This window comes from Anomaloglossus baeobatrachus, chromosome 7 (assembly GCF_048569485.1).
Source record: "Anomaloglossus baeobatrachus isolate aAnoBae1 chromosome 7, aAnoBae1.hap1, whole genome shotgun sequence".
Lineage (NCBI taxonomy): Eukaryota > Metazoa > Chordata > Amphibia > Anura > Aromobatidae > Anomaloglossus > Anomaloglossus baeobatrachus.
Window position 1 is genome coordinate 26878371 of NC_134359.1, and position 15341 is coordinate 26893711.

Below are 15341 nucleotides of genomic sequence, written 5' to 3' on the forward strand. Positions count from 1 at the left end.
TTTTTTTACTTCTCTCAGCTGATTTATGACCACAGACCACATCAAAGTTGAATGTGCAGGGAAATGAAGATCCTGCAAGAGCCAAATGGTGCAAAACATTGTATGAAACCCAAGAGCAAAAAATAAAAATGTCACCAGCGATGAACAACCCCATTATAGGGTATTATAAGACCATTTTATTTATTCCTATTAAAATAATAATCTAAATTAATAGGAAAAATTCTTAGATGGTAATTAATCATTTTTAAGATATTCAGATTGTCCACTCTCCAAAAACATGACACTTCCTATGTGATAACTTTGTACCAAGTGTAAAATGGATAATATTGTGATGCAGACGCTTAATTTAACAACTCATTAGATTTTAGCTTTGATGTCATTTATGATTAAATGCAGCATTCATTAGGCGTCTGGATGTAAACAGGAGAGCTCTGGGCCAGAAAATGATACCAGACAGTTTTATTTTTGCAAAGCAGTAAAATCCACATTACTGTAGACCGTCTGACGGATTCCTGCTTCCTACGCTCCTCATTCGGTAATTCACCATTTCATATTCCATCCTACGTAGGTCATTTCATATGACAATATCTACCCTCCCCCACCGTGAGAAAGTATCATTATGCACCATAGGACTTTACTTGTAACTTTTACCTGGTCACAAACCTATACAAAACTAATAATGTTACATTGTCATCTTCTACAGGAAATTTACATAAATTATCTTCTCTAAGGGCTCATTTAGACATCAGTCTGTAGGTTATCCAAAATGGCCACTATACGGTGTACAGATGTCACGAGTGACAGACAGTCATGTGGTTTCTGGCAATAGAAGGTCACAAACTGCTCCCCACCTTTCCATTGTTCCTACTGTTAGTATTCATTGGTATAAGTAGCTTTCCTGCTGGATTTTCATCTCTCCCCCATTTTGGACCCAGCAGGAGCTTGCCTTCCACCCAGCTGCTGATCATCAGTACTTGCTTGGTGCTTAAATACTCCCTTCTTCCCTGGACTGGTGCTGGTGATATTTTTCACTTTATTCTAGCTCTGGTTGCGAGCAAGTGGCTTGCTCTCATCTATAGTATTATTGCTGAACCTTTGCTAAACTTCTACCTGTGTTATCTGTGGATAAGTAGTTCATAAATTTTCCCCCTGTGTGTCCTCCTTGTGTCTTCGATTAGTGTTTAGTGGGGTTGATGAAGAGCTCATCCCATCTGTTCCCTATTTAGAGTCCAGCACTAGGGATACCTAGGATCAGGTATCCGGCTTGGCACATAGGTTCATAACCTATCTAGGTGGTGAGGAATCGCAGAGACCAGTGGTAGGTTTGGTCAGGGGTCACCATCTTCCCCCTTCCCTAGATTCACTGGTCCTCTTCCATTACCCTTTGCTGAGTGTATGCCAGGCTGTCACCAGAAAGTACACATGTTGATTATATCAAAATTATTTTACTCAGGTCAACACGTTTCAGAGAGCTCAGTCTCCTTCATCAGGGCATTCAAGTTGGTTTTACTTGAATGTCCTGATGAAGGAGACTGAGTTTTCTGAAATGCGTCGACCTGAATAAAACAAATTTGAAATAATCAACATCTGCACTCTCTGGTGACAGTGAAGCATACAATTGGATTCTGTACCTTGTTCTCTACCTGGTTTCTCTGCCCGGTACCTCTACCCGATTTTCTACCCTGTTACGCTACCCAGTTTCTCTACCCGCTTCTCTACCTGGTTTCTCTACCTGGTTTCTCTACCCAGTTTCTCTACCCGGTTATCTATCTGGTTTCAATACCCAGTTTCTCTATCCGGTTTCTTTACCTGGTTCTCTACCCGGTTCTCTACCTAATTCTCTACCCGGTTTCTCTACCCCGTTCTCTACCCGGTTTCTCTACCCGGTTTCTCTACCCAATTCTCTACCCAGTTTATCTACCCGGTACTCTACCCGGTTATTTACCCGGTTTCTCTACCCGGTTCTCTACCTAATTTCTCTACCCTGACGCTTATCTACATTCCCGAGCCTGCGGCGGTCACCACCTCTGATACGTATTTAGGAGTTGTGACTAGCACAACCCTAATAGGTGAGTGCATTCACCTTGTTTTATCTGTTACCTCACCTGGTAAGACCGTATTCTGCGCTTCATAGTTTTTCTACATTACCTTTCACCGCTAAGGCTGCTTTCACACTACGTTTTTTTAACATGCGTCATGAACGTTTTTTTGCTGTGAAAGTGGATCCTGTTTTTACAAAGAAAAACGCATGCAAACGCATGTGTTATTTTGCAGGATCCTGCCACTTGAAGTTTATGGGTGGGCATTGAATTTATGTGATTGGGAGTGAGGGGAACTGAACGTGATATACTGGGAGCTGGCATCTGACAGCGGCATACGCTGGTAACCAAGGTAAACATCGGGTAACTAAGCGAAGTGCTTTGCTTGGATACCCGATATTTACCTTGGTTATGAGCGTCCGTAGCTGCTAGGAGCCGGGCTGCCTGCTCCCTGCACACGTAACCAAGGTAAGCATCGGGTAACTAAGCGAAGCGCTTTGCTTGGTTACCCAATATTTACCTTGCTTACGAGCGTCCGCCGCTCTCAGGCGGGGGAGAGAGAGAGGAGAGAGAGGGAGGGGGAGAGAGGGAAGGGGTGAGAGGGAGGGGAGAGAGAGACTGATCACGCCAGGCTGGTTTCTGGGCATGCTCAGTAGAGCAAGCAGGATCCTGTCTATCAGCATGCCAGCGTTCACATGCGTTTGTGTGCAGTATAGTCAGGATCCAGTGAAAAACAGTATTTGGACGCAGCTCAAAAACACTACAAGTAGCATTTTTGAAAAAAGTTAAAAAACTGCAAGTCGCTGGATCCTCACTATAACGCACGCAAACGCAGGTGAACGCATGTTGACGCAAGTCCATTGCAAATGCATTGAAATGAAAACGCATTTGCACTGGATCCGTTTTTGCATTAAAAAAAGGTTCATGACGCATGTTAAAAAACGTAGTGTGAAAGCCGCCTAATTGTTTTTTCCTTGTACCTAGCGTGACAACAGAGCAGTGTTCTTCCAGCTCCATGCAGTGTGAATTCCAGTAACAAAATCACCAAATATTTTTAGTGTAGTGGGAATGTCTCGCGTCGGACCCCTACCAATTTGATATTAATAATTTAGCCAAAGGATAAATCATTAAAATCCTAGTCACAGGCAACTTCTATAAGGAAATCTTATCTATAAACTTTGTGTCCATCCATCAATTTTTTTCACCCATTTAGATAACTAGAAATGTTTTTCAAAGTTGAGCATTAAATTTAAAATATAATAATATGAGATATCCTCAAAATATCTAAACTATAACTATATTTGGTAATGCGCGGATAGCAGACAGGCCATTTGCATCTCTTCGACTGTATATGCACATCCCAGCTGTCATTTCCGCTGAAAACATTTCTAACTATTTGCACTACAAGTCATCAAATAGCATTTTCTTCCCTCCTGTTGCTGCCCTGCGTTGCCTTAGAAAACATTTGCTTGTTTTACATACTTTTGCAAAACCTTCCATCACTTGCCAGGCTGAACCCAGTTTTGCAGCGACAGGTCCTCGTTTTGTAGCTGGATGCGAGCAGACAGATGTGCGAGCAGCCCCCTGGCATGCCATCTGGGTTTATTTCACATGCGTGGCTCCTGACTGCAAGAAATCATGGCGCAAATTACTTTTTAAAATAAACATTATTTGCTTCGGTACGTGAAAGCCGATGACAACAAAATTGATGTTATTTTGCCAATGACTGCCGTAACTGATGGTCATGAATTAAACATGTTAATTTAAATAAAACTGTTTAAGATATTTCATTCGTTAACTTGTTCATTGCTATAAAATGGATGGAAATTTTTACAATGTCCACTGAAGATAAGCAAAGCTGCTTGGTGTCAAAAAAGTACAAAAAAAGTTTGGATTCTCCCGAATCCAAATTTTTTTGTGATTTACTTTGTGCCAGAAGAGGAGTTAAAAACTAACATATAATAATACTCAACTCGCCATTCCCCTCTTCCAAGACCATAGCCAACCATCCAGTCCTCTGCTCAGCTCTCTCGGGTCTCGATCAATTCTCCACGGCATCCAACTGTGGTGCCCAGTCGCCACAGAGTATTGCACCTTATTTAAGGTGCGGTATTCGCCTTGGGTAAGGAGGGGGTTCCACATTCACACTTTACATAAAGCTTAGGAGCCTTCTGACTGGGGAGCTGGACTAAAGTAGGCAGGGGGGTTGGCCAACATGAAGCTTGGGACTTCCCGATCACTAGGACAACCACCTGGGGGGGGCGGATTCCACTTGAGTTAGAAGTAGAAGCAATTTCACACAATCTTCAGGCAGTCCACCCGGGACTTCAGTTCTGGTGACAAGACACCACCATCACCTTCTTCCTTTTATTTCTTTCACAGGGCCTGTGGCTTGGAGTAGAATGCTCAGCCAAGGCCCGCTCCACCTGCGGGGAGCAAAAACACCTCAGCTGCTACTACCATCCACCCCGGAGGACAGTGACAGCAGCGTCGGCTAATTCCCTTGCCGCATACCGCAGGTGGCATCATGACAACAACCTACACCATCACCGTTATCTACCCATCCTCCTCCATGTAAACCTCGGGGTCACGAAACCGATGACATCCCATGACATCCCCTGACCCTCACCGGTCCAGTGACGAGTAATTTTTCCCCGTCCCCCTGGGGTGCTACATAACGTCTTCATATCTCTTTACCCTACTCCGGAGTTTCCGCTGTTGCGCACCCCTCTGACATTACTATGCACACCCTGATATCAGAATATCATGATATGGATCGCACAGTGTGTAGTCAGTGTCTACGGCAATTATTGTGATTAGAGATGAGCAAACTTGAGGCTTGAGGTTCCAGGTATGGGTTTGGAAACGGAGCTCCAAAAAAAACAAGGTTTGGGTTAGAGCGAGTGATGAACCACTCAAGTGAGCAGCGCTGTGCTTTGGTATGAATGATTCTCAGCCCAGTGCAAGCATGCAGTGTTTGATCGGGTCACATTTGGGGTAAAATCAGCGTGATCAGATGTTGTATACACACACAAAACCACAAAAAAAGAAAATCAACCTCGCCCACCCTGCCCTAGAAGTGTTTTGCTTATGGGCCATTAGCAAAACACTTCTGGGGCAGGGTGGGTGAGGTTTATTATGTTTTTTTGGGGGGAGGTTGTGTGTGTACAGTACATCTGATCCCGCTTTTACCCCAAATATGAGCCAATGAAACACTGCACGCGTCTCGCACAGGGCTGAGCATCACTCATGCCAAAGCACAGCGCTGCTCGCTTGAGTGGTTCGAACTCGTCACTCGCTCGAACTTCGAATCTTGTTTATTAGAGCTCGGTTTTTAAACCCGAACCTCAAGACTCAGGTTCGCTCATCTCTAGTTGTGATGACATTGCAGGATTTGTGATGTCAGAAGGGTACTTGGTGCTGGAAGGTCTGAACAGAGTGAAGGCAGAGGAAGAGAATGTCAACTGCCATTGAGAAGTAGAGAAGAGGTTAGAGGCAACTGCCTTGAGTAGCGGATTGAAGATTTCAGCAGTGGGGAAGGTGTGCTGTGAGGTCAATATTATTTTTAATTTTTAAGTTTTCACCCTATTATACTCTGGAGTCTGGAGAGACGCAAGAAGATAGCAAGGCACATTCAATTAACGTTGAATAAATTCAATGAAAATTTATTTTCCAGGCTAATTCATGCACACTGCCAAAATCAAATTTCAGTAGATTTACTCTTCACTCATTCATCAATGATCCCTTTCACCATCAACTTACAATGGTCCACTTGCTAGAGCTGCTGATTGTGCCTCAGAGCTGCTCTTCTGTTGTAGGAACAGGAAGTTGCACTCATAGTCAGCCATTTTGAAAGGTATGGAGAACTGCCTTTGGTTATGCTGTTACCCACCTTATGAAAGTACTCTTCCAACACAGAATATATGTATTGCAACGATAGTTATACCCACATACTTTGTATACCAAGACTAGAGATGAGTGAACCTGAGGTTTGGTTTTCGAATCGAACACCAAATTTAAAAATCAAGGTTCAAGTTCAAGGATCGGATGATTTATGTGCGAACAAAACTTGTGCAAGCAACACTGTGCTTAGGTATGCTCGATGCTCAGCCCTCGCAGTGTTTAAACGGTGCACACTGGGGATAACAACAGTGTGCTCGGATGTAGTGTGCAACCGCCAAAAAAATGTTTAAAACAGCCCAACCTCCCTCCCCCGGAAGTGATGCTCATGGCTGGCTTTATGTGGGCGGAGACTCAAACTGCCAATCAGTGGCTGGATTCGGGGTTTGGATCACGTTCGAGCCTGTGAAGCTAGGCTCATTTGCCGCCGGCAAACCGAGCCTTGATGGATACGCTAAACTCTAACCAAGACATTATCACTTTAAGGGCTCTTTCTGCTTGCGATTTTCATGTGCGAGTGCGATCCGATAAAAAATAAGATTGCACTTGCGCCAGTGTTAATCAATGAGTCAGTTTCCTTTTTCCTTTTGTTTCTCGTGCTCTCGGTGCAATCGCAGCATGCTGCACTTTGCAGTGAGTCTCAGCTCACGCACCCCCATACAAGTCTATGGGAGTGTGTGAAGCATCGCACTGCACTCACATGGTATGCGACTGCAGTGCAATATAACCAGAGACAGGCCAGGGGGGAGATGGGAGGAAGTGCCCCCTTCTCCGAGGCTGTGATACGATCACAAGATTGCATCACAGTCGTATCACCCTCAGCTGACATATGCAGCAGAGGGTCATTAGTAAGGATGATCGAATACCTCAAATATTCGACTTTGCGAATATTTTCCGAATAGGTCACCGCTATTCGACTATTCGTGAATATTCGATGTGCAATGTAAGTCTATCAGAAACCCGAATAACAACTATTCGGAACTATTCGAGCTTCCCATAGACTTACATTGCGCATCGAATATTCGCATAGCGACGACCTATTCGGAAAATATTCGCTAAGCCGAATATTTGAGGTAGTCATTCATCCCTAGTCATTAGCATATCACTTCCAATACTCTTGCATCGGAAGTGGTGCGCAAGTGGAAAACAACCCTAATGAAAAACCTATCAACTTAAGATTAGAGTTGAGCGGATCGGCTATAATCCGGGTCCGACGGATCCGGATCGGGTTGCCGGTGAAGTCCGGATCCGATCCGGAAAGAGAGAGAGAAAGAGAGAGAGAAAGAGAGAAAGAGAAAGAGAAAGAGAGAAAGAGAAAGAGAAAGAGAAAGAGAGAGAGAAAAAAACCCCAAAAAAACCCGGATCCGGATTGTGCACCTGGAATACCGGGTAGTGTTCGGACTCGGATCGGTACCTCGAACCGTGCGGATCCGGATTTTTCAGATCCGGGTCCGCTCAACACTACTTAAGATCCATAAATTACTTTTGGAACAAAATCCTCAAACTTTTGTTTCATTTGTTTTTCCAAAACTACAATTTATTCCTTGCTTTGACAACTAGAGGTTGTAATGTCATGCCTGGAGTTGTGGGATTGCAACATTTGAAGATCTTTGGTTTAGTTTCAATTTATTTAAATTTAAAAAATAATTTTGAAAAAAAAAAAAAGATATTTTTAACTTCAAACATGATATATTATATGATACAATTCTTTCTGCTTACCTGATGGCTGGATGCGTTTGTGATAGATCTTTATCCCACGAGCATTTTCCTGTATCGGTAATGGTTGTATATCTGTATTATTAAATCTGTTAATTTTTAGAACATTGGAACTGTCCAAATTGGTTGTATATAAATAGTTCTCAAATAAGGATAATCCGTACACTTGGCTGACCTGCAGGTACATCAAATGTGAAACTGTTTGCAAACAGACCTTTAAGAATTGTAATCATTCTTATGATACAACTGAACAATAGTTATATAATTTACAAATATTTAGTACAGGGACGGAAATAATTATTTGATCCCTTGTTGATTTTGTAGGTTTGCCACTGACAAAGACATGAACAGTCTATAATTTTAAGGGTAGGTTAATTTTAACAGTGAGAGAATATCCAAAAAAAAATCCAGAAAATCCCATGGTATAAATTAAATAAATTTATTTGTGTTTTGCAGAGAGAAATAAGTATTTGATCCCCTACCAACCATTAAGAGTTCTGGCTCCGATAGACACTTACATGCTCCTAATCACCTCATTACCTGCATTACAGACAGATCTTAAGCGGGCTTTACACGCTACGATATATATAACGAGATGTCGGCGGGGTCACGTCGTTAGTGACGCACATCCGACATCGTTAGTGATATCGTAGCATGTGACAGTGGTGAACGAGCAGAAATACTCACCTTCTCGTTCATCGTTGACACGTCGCTCATTTTCTAAAAATCGAACGTCCAGTTGTTCATCGTTCCTGGGCCAGCACACATCGCTCCGTGTGACACCCCGGGAACGATGAACACAGCTTACCTGCGTCCCGCCGGCACTGCGGAAGGAAGGAGGTGGGCGGGATGTTACGTCCCACTCATCTCCGCCCGTCCGCTTCTATTGGCCGGCCGCTGTGTGATGTCGCTGTGACGCCGAATCTCCCTCCCCCTTCAGGAAGTGGGTGCTCGCCACCCACAGCGAGGTCGTTTGGAAGGTGAGTACGTGTGATGGGGGTTACGAGTTTGTGCGACACGGGCAAGAAATTGCCCGTACCGCACAAACGATGGGGGCGGGTGCGATCGCAAATGCGATCGCATGAGAAATCGACGCTTATAAAGCAGCCTTTACATTGTCACCTATATAAAAGACTCCTGTACACAGACTTCATGACTCAATCATACTCTAACCTCTACAACATGGATGACCAAAGTGTTTTCTAAGGACATCAGGGACAAGATCATAGACCTGCACAAGGCTGGAATGGAGAAGACCATAGACCTGCACAAGGCTGGAATGGGATACAAAACCATAAGTAAGACGCTGGGTGAGAAGGAGACAACTGCTGGTGCAATAGTAAGAAAATGGAAGAAATACAAAATGACTGTCAATCGACATCGATCTGGGGCATCATGCAAAATCTCACCTCGTAGGATCTCCAGGATCATGAGGAAGGTGAGAGATCAGCCTAAAACTACATGGGAAACACTTGTTAATGATCTCAGGACAACTAGGACCACTGTCACCCAGAAAACCATTGGTAACACATTACGACATAATGGCTTAATATCCTGCAGTGCCTGCAAAGTCCCACTGCTCAAGAAGGCCCATGTGCAGCCAGCCCGTCTGAAGTTTACCTGGATGATTCTGGGAGTGATTGGGAGAAGGTGTTGTGGGTCAGATGAGACAAAAATTAAGCTCTTTGACCTTCACTCAACTCACCGTGTTTGTAAATAAAGAAATGCTGCCTATGACCCAAGGAAAACCGTCCCCACTGTCAAGCATGGAGGTAGAAAGATTCTGTTTTGGAGATGTTTCTCTGCTAAGGGCACAGGACTATTTCACCGCATCAATGGGACAATGGATGGAGCCATGTACCGTAAAATCCTGAGTGACGACCTTTTTCCCTCCGCAGGATATTAAAAATGGGTCATGGCTGGGTCTTCCAGCATGACAATGACCTAAAATATACAGTCAATACAACAAAGGAGTGGCTCAAAAAGAAGCACTTTATCTCCTTCAGCCCCCAGGCACTTTCCGTTTTTGCGTTTTTGTTTTTTGCTCCTTTTCTTCTGAGAGCCGTAACTTTTTTAATATTCCGTCAATCTTGCCATATGAGGGCTTGTTTTTTGCGGGACGAGTTGTACTTTTAAATAAAACCATAGGTTTTACCATATATTGTACTGGAAAACAGCAAAAAAATTCCAAGTGTGGAAAAACTGCAAAAAAAGTGTGATCGCACAATAGTTTTTGGGATGTTTTATTCACCGTGTTCACTATATGATCAAAATGATGTATCTATGTGATGCCTGAGGTCAGTGCAAGTTTGTAGACACCAAACATGTATAGGTTTACTTGTATCTAAGGGGTTAAAAAAAATTCACAAGTTTGTCCAAAAAAAGTGGCGCACATTTTGCGCCATTTTCCGAAACACGTAGCATTCTTATTTTTTGGGATCTATGGCTCAGTGATGGCTTATTTTTTGCGTCTCGAGCTGACGTTTATAATGGTACCATTTTTGCGCAGATGCTACGTTTTGATCGCCTGTTATTGCATTTTGCGTAAAACTTGCGGCGACCAAAAAACGTAATTTTGGCGTTTGGAATTTTTTTGCCACTACGCCGTTTACCAATCAGATTAATTGATTTTATATTTTGATAGATCGGGCTTTTCTGAACGCGGCGATACCAAATATGTGTATATTTATTTATTTTTTAACCCTTTAATTTTCAATAGGGGGAAAGGGAGGTGATTTGAACTTTTAGGTTTTTATTTTATTTTTTAAAACTTTTTTTTTTACTTTTTTTTTTTATTTTACTAGTCCCCCTACGGGGCTATAGCGATCAGCAATCCGATCGCTATTATCTATCTGCTGATCACAGCAATACAGCTGTAAACAGCAGATTCAGTCACTTTGTTTTTCCCTCTGCTCTTGGCCGAGGGAAAATGAAAGTGAAACATCATAGCTGCAGGCATCATCACATGACCCTGTGCTACGATGGCAACCACCGAGAGTCACGTGATAACGCACGTGACTTCCGGTGGGGGCGGCGGTAAGTAAAAAACATGGCCGCGCGCATTTAGATCTTGCTGCCAGACTTTGGCAGCAAGATTTAAGGGGTTAATGGCCGCGGGTGGAAGCAATTCCACCCGCGGCTAGCAGGCACACATGTCAGCTGTTGAAAACAGCTGATATGTGGGCCGACCGCCGCCGCCTGCCCGCGGCAGGGGGCGGGGCTTAACGGGACACGATCCTTGACGGATAGATCCGTCCAAGGTCGTGAAGGGGTTAAGGTCATGGAGTGGCCTAGCCAGTCTTCAGACCTTAATGCCATAGAAAACATATGGAGGAGCTGAAGTTCCGAGTTGCCAAGTGACAGCCTCAAAATCTTAATGATTACGAGATGATTTGCAAAGAGGAGTGGAGCAAAACTCTTCCTGACATGAGTGCAAACCTCATCATCAACTACAAAAATGTCTGACTGCCGTGCTGCCAACAAGGAGATGGCCACCAAGTATTAAGTCTTATTACTCATTTCTTTCTACAAAATCTACATATATTTATATAATTTATACAATGCCATTTTTTGGGATTTTATTTTGATACTCTATCTCTGTGTTAAAATTAACCTACCCTTAAAATTATAGACTGTTCATGTCTTTGTCAGTGGGCAAACCTACAAAATCAGCAAGGGATCAAATAATTATTTCCTTCACCATATAAGATGATGTAAGTGTCGTTCATACCAATGGAAACAAATATGGGACTTAAAATGTTTCCAATACTTATATGTTACACTTAAATTACATTTTTGTTACAATAGATTCACAATGTTGTATAGAATCCATCCAATGTTATTTTTAGAAGCATTTAAATTAATTATTTACATGGGACTCTGTCCAGATTTAAATGCTGATTAATTCATTCACATCGTCCTGAAATGGAGGATTGCCAACCACTGAAAATATATTTTACTGAAAATAGTGTAAAAATGTACTGGTTCCTCTTTTTTTAAATTACTTACAAAAAATTTAGGAAATTTAGGATTCACAATTTCTTTTTAATTGCCTAAAATCTTTATTTTTTTTTTTAAAGGTTTTCTTTAAATTTTTTATTTTTTGGCACAAATCAGTTTATTATGATTTTAACAGAATGGAATTAAAATAATTGTTATTTTATTTATTTATATATATATATATATATATATATATAAAAATATATATATCTATATATATAATTGCCTTATTCTGTCTGTCTGTCTGTCTGTCTGTCTGTCTGTCTGTCTGTCTATCTGTCTGTCTGTCATGCTCCGAAATTGTGTCCTTACGGTGACACAAAGCTGATTGGCCGCTGGGCTCGCCATGGCCCCGCCCCCCCACACGGATTGGCCTCTCGCCCCGGCTCTCTGCAGGCCCCGCCCCCCTCACGCAATGCACGCTCGCTCTGGCCTAACTGACACGGGGCTCCGATTCCCAGGTGAGTACACACACACATCAGATCACACTCACCTCACACATCACATCCACACATCACATCCACACATCACATCCACACATCACATCCACACATCACAACATGCTGGGATATCGCTTGCTTCTACACCGGCTCCGTCAGGATCCCGGCAGCGCCACACATAACCTTGCGATGCTGGGATCTTAACGGAGGCCGTGAAAGCTGGTAACCATTATACACATCGGGTAACTAAGGTCCCTTAGTTACCCGATGTGTATCATAGTTACCAGTGTACACCGGCTCACACTCACTCTCACACACACATCACACACACATCACATCGCATCCACACATCAAGGTCCTGCAGCTGCGGAACATACATAACATAACAGCACACACACATAACAGCACACACACACACACAAATCAGATCACACTCACACACACACATCACATCGCATCCACATACTCACAACATCCTGGGATATCGCTTGCTTCTCGGCGGCGATATTGTGCTGTGAGCTTCCAGGACCTGACGGAGGATCACATGGCCAGAAGCATGTGATATCCCCGGATGTTGTGAGTATCAGCGCGTATGTGCAATATCGTCAGTGTCTGTGTGTGTGAGTGTATGCGATCGGGTGTGTGTGAGTGTATGCGATCGGGTGTGTGTGAGTGTATGCGATCGGGTGTGTGTGAGTGTATGCGATCGGTTGTGTGTGTGAGTGTATGCGATCGGTTGTGTGTGTGAGTGGATGCGATCGGTTGTGTGTGTGAGTGGATGCGATCGGTTGTGTGTGTGAGTGGATGCGATCGGTTGTGTGGGTGAGTGGATGCGATCGGTTGTGTGGGTGAGTGGATGCGATCGGGTGTGGGTGAGTGTCGGCAGAGGAGCACGGCGTGCTGGAGGAGGCTGGGAGCAGAGAGGCTGATCTTGGGGAAGGCTGGGAGGGGGAGGCTGATGCTGAGGGAGGCTGGAAGGAGAGAGGCTGAGCAAACGTGCTCCATCCGCCATACTGCGCACTCCCCATCGTGCTGCATCCCCCATGCTGCGCACTCCCAAACGTGCTCCATCCGCCATGCTGCGCACTCCCCATCGTGCTCTATTCGCCATGCTGCACACTCCCAAACGTGCTCCATCCGCCATGCTGCGCACTCCCAAACGTGCTCCATCCGCCATACTGCGCACTCCCCATCGTGCTCTATCCGCCATGCTGCACACTCCCAAACGTGCTCCATCCCCCATGCTGCGCACTCCCAAACGTGCTCCATCCGCCATGCTGCGCACTCCCCATCGTGCTCTATCCGCCATGCTGCACACTCCCAAAAGTGCTCCATCCGCCATGCTGCGCACTCCCAAACGTGCTCCATCCGCCATGCTGCGCACTCCCAAACGTGCTCCATCCGCCATGCTGCGCACTCCCAAACGTGCTCCATCCGCCATGCTGCGCACTCCCAAACGTGCTCCATCCGCCATACTGCGCACTCCCCATCGTGCTCTATCCGCCATGCTGCACACTCCCAAACGTGCTCCATCCCCCATGCTGCGCACTCCCAAACGTGTTCCATCCGCCATGCTGCGCACTCCCCATCGTGCTCTATCCGCCATGCTGCACACTCCCAAAAGTGCTCCATCCGCCATGCTGCGCACTCCCAAACGTGCTCCATCCGCCATGCTGCGCACCCCCCATCATGCTCCATCCGCCATGCTGCGCACTCCCAAACGTGCTCCATCCGCCATGCTGCGCACTCCCAAATGTGCTCCATCCGCCATGCTGCGCACTCCCAAACGTGGTCCATCCGCCATGCTGCGCACTCCCAAACGTGGTTCATCCGCCATGCTGCGCACTCCCAAACGTGGTCCATCCGCCATGCTGCGCACTCCCAAACGTGGTCCATCCGCCATGCTGCGCACTCCCAAACGTGCTCCATCCGCCATACTGCGCACTCCCAAACGTGCTCCATCCGCCATACTGCGCACTCCCCATCGTACACCATCCGGCATGCTGCGCACTCCCAAGCGGATGGAGCATGATGGGAGGTGCGCAGCATGGCGGATGGAGCACGTTTGGGAGTGCGCAGCATGGCGGATGGAGCACGTTTGGGAGTGCGCAGCATGACGGATGGAGCACGTTTGGGAGTGCGCAGCATGCCGGATGGTGCACGATGGGGAGTGCGCAGTATGGCGGATGGAGCACGTTTGGGAGTGCGCAGTATGGCGGATGGAGCACGTTTGGGAGTGCGCAGCATGGCGGATGGAGCACGTTTGGGAGTGCGCAGCATGGCGGATGGAGCACGTTTGGGAGTGCGCAGCATGGCGGATGGAGCACGTTTGGGAGTGCGCAGCATGGCGGATGGAGCACGTTTGGGAGTGCGCAGCATGGCGGATGGAGCACGTTTGGGAGTGCGCAGCATGGCGGATGGAGCACGTTTGGGAGTGCGCAGCATGCCGGATGGAGCACGTTTGGGAGTGCGCAGCATGGCGGATGGACCACGTTTGGGAGTGCGCAGCATGGCGGATGGAGCACGTTTGGGAGTGCGCAGCATGGGGGATGGAGCACGATGGGAGGTGCACACCTCCCCCCAACACACACACACACGCGCACTGCACAACACACACACACTAGGAATCACAAACAACGCCCTACACAGACACCCACACACACAGACAACGCTGCACACACAAATATACGCACATACTGCACAACACACACATTGCTCAAAACATACCTCCCCCCAAAACACACCACACACACACAAACCGCACAACACACACACACACACAACGCTACAGACACACAGCGCTCCACAAACAACGCAACACACGCAACACACATACAACACCGCTCTCACCCCCCGCGACACTCAGAACATGTACAGCGCCCTACACAAACACTTGGTAACTACACATAACAACATCTATATATATATATAACAAAAATCATACATGAACTACACAATACGTAAATTCTAGAATACCCGATGCGTAGAATCGGGCCACCTTCTAGTATATATATATATATATATATATATATATATATATATATATATATATACATACACTTACAGAAAGCATTGTCACAACTTGCTGTCATTTGATTTAGAATGTCTTTTTATTTTCAACACCTTTTATTCAATTTCTAACAAAATATATTATTTATTTATTTATTTATTTATTTAATTTTTCACTTTGCTGTGGCTTCCATTTAATATGTATGTGCATACTTCTAGGATGATTTACTCTATTGGC

General features: G+C 45.2%; 1 protein-coding gene across 5 annotated transcripts in view; it reads right to left on the bottom strand.

Moving 5' to 3' along the window:
- The window catches only part of LRP1B (LDL receptor related protein 1B), a 2012817-nt gene that overhangs the window by 966311 nt on the left and 1031165 nt on the right, over positions 1-15341 (bottom strand). For all 5 annotated transcript variants that reach the window (XM_075317168.1, XM_075317164.1, XM_075317167.1 and 2 more), the window contains exons 9-10: positions 7659-7830; positions 3522-3665 (exon numbers count right to left, since the gene is read on the bottom strand). In XM_075317168.1, coding sequence (XP_075173283.1) covers positions 3522-3665; positions 7659-7830 — 316 coding nt within the window. The remainder of the gene's footprint in view (positions 1-3521; positions 3666-7658; positions 7831-15341) is intronic.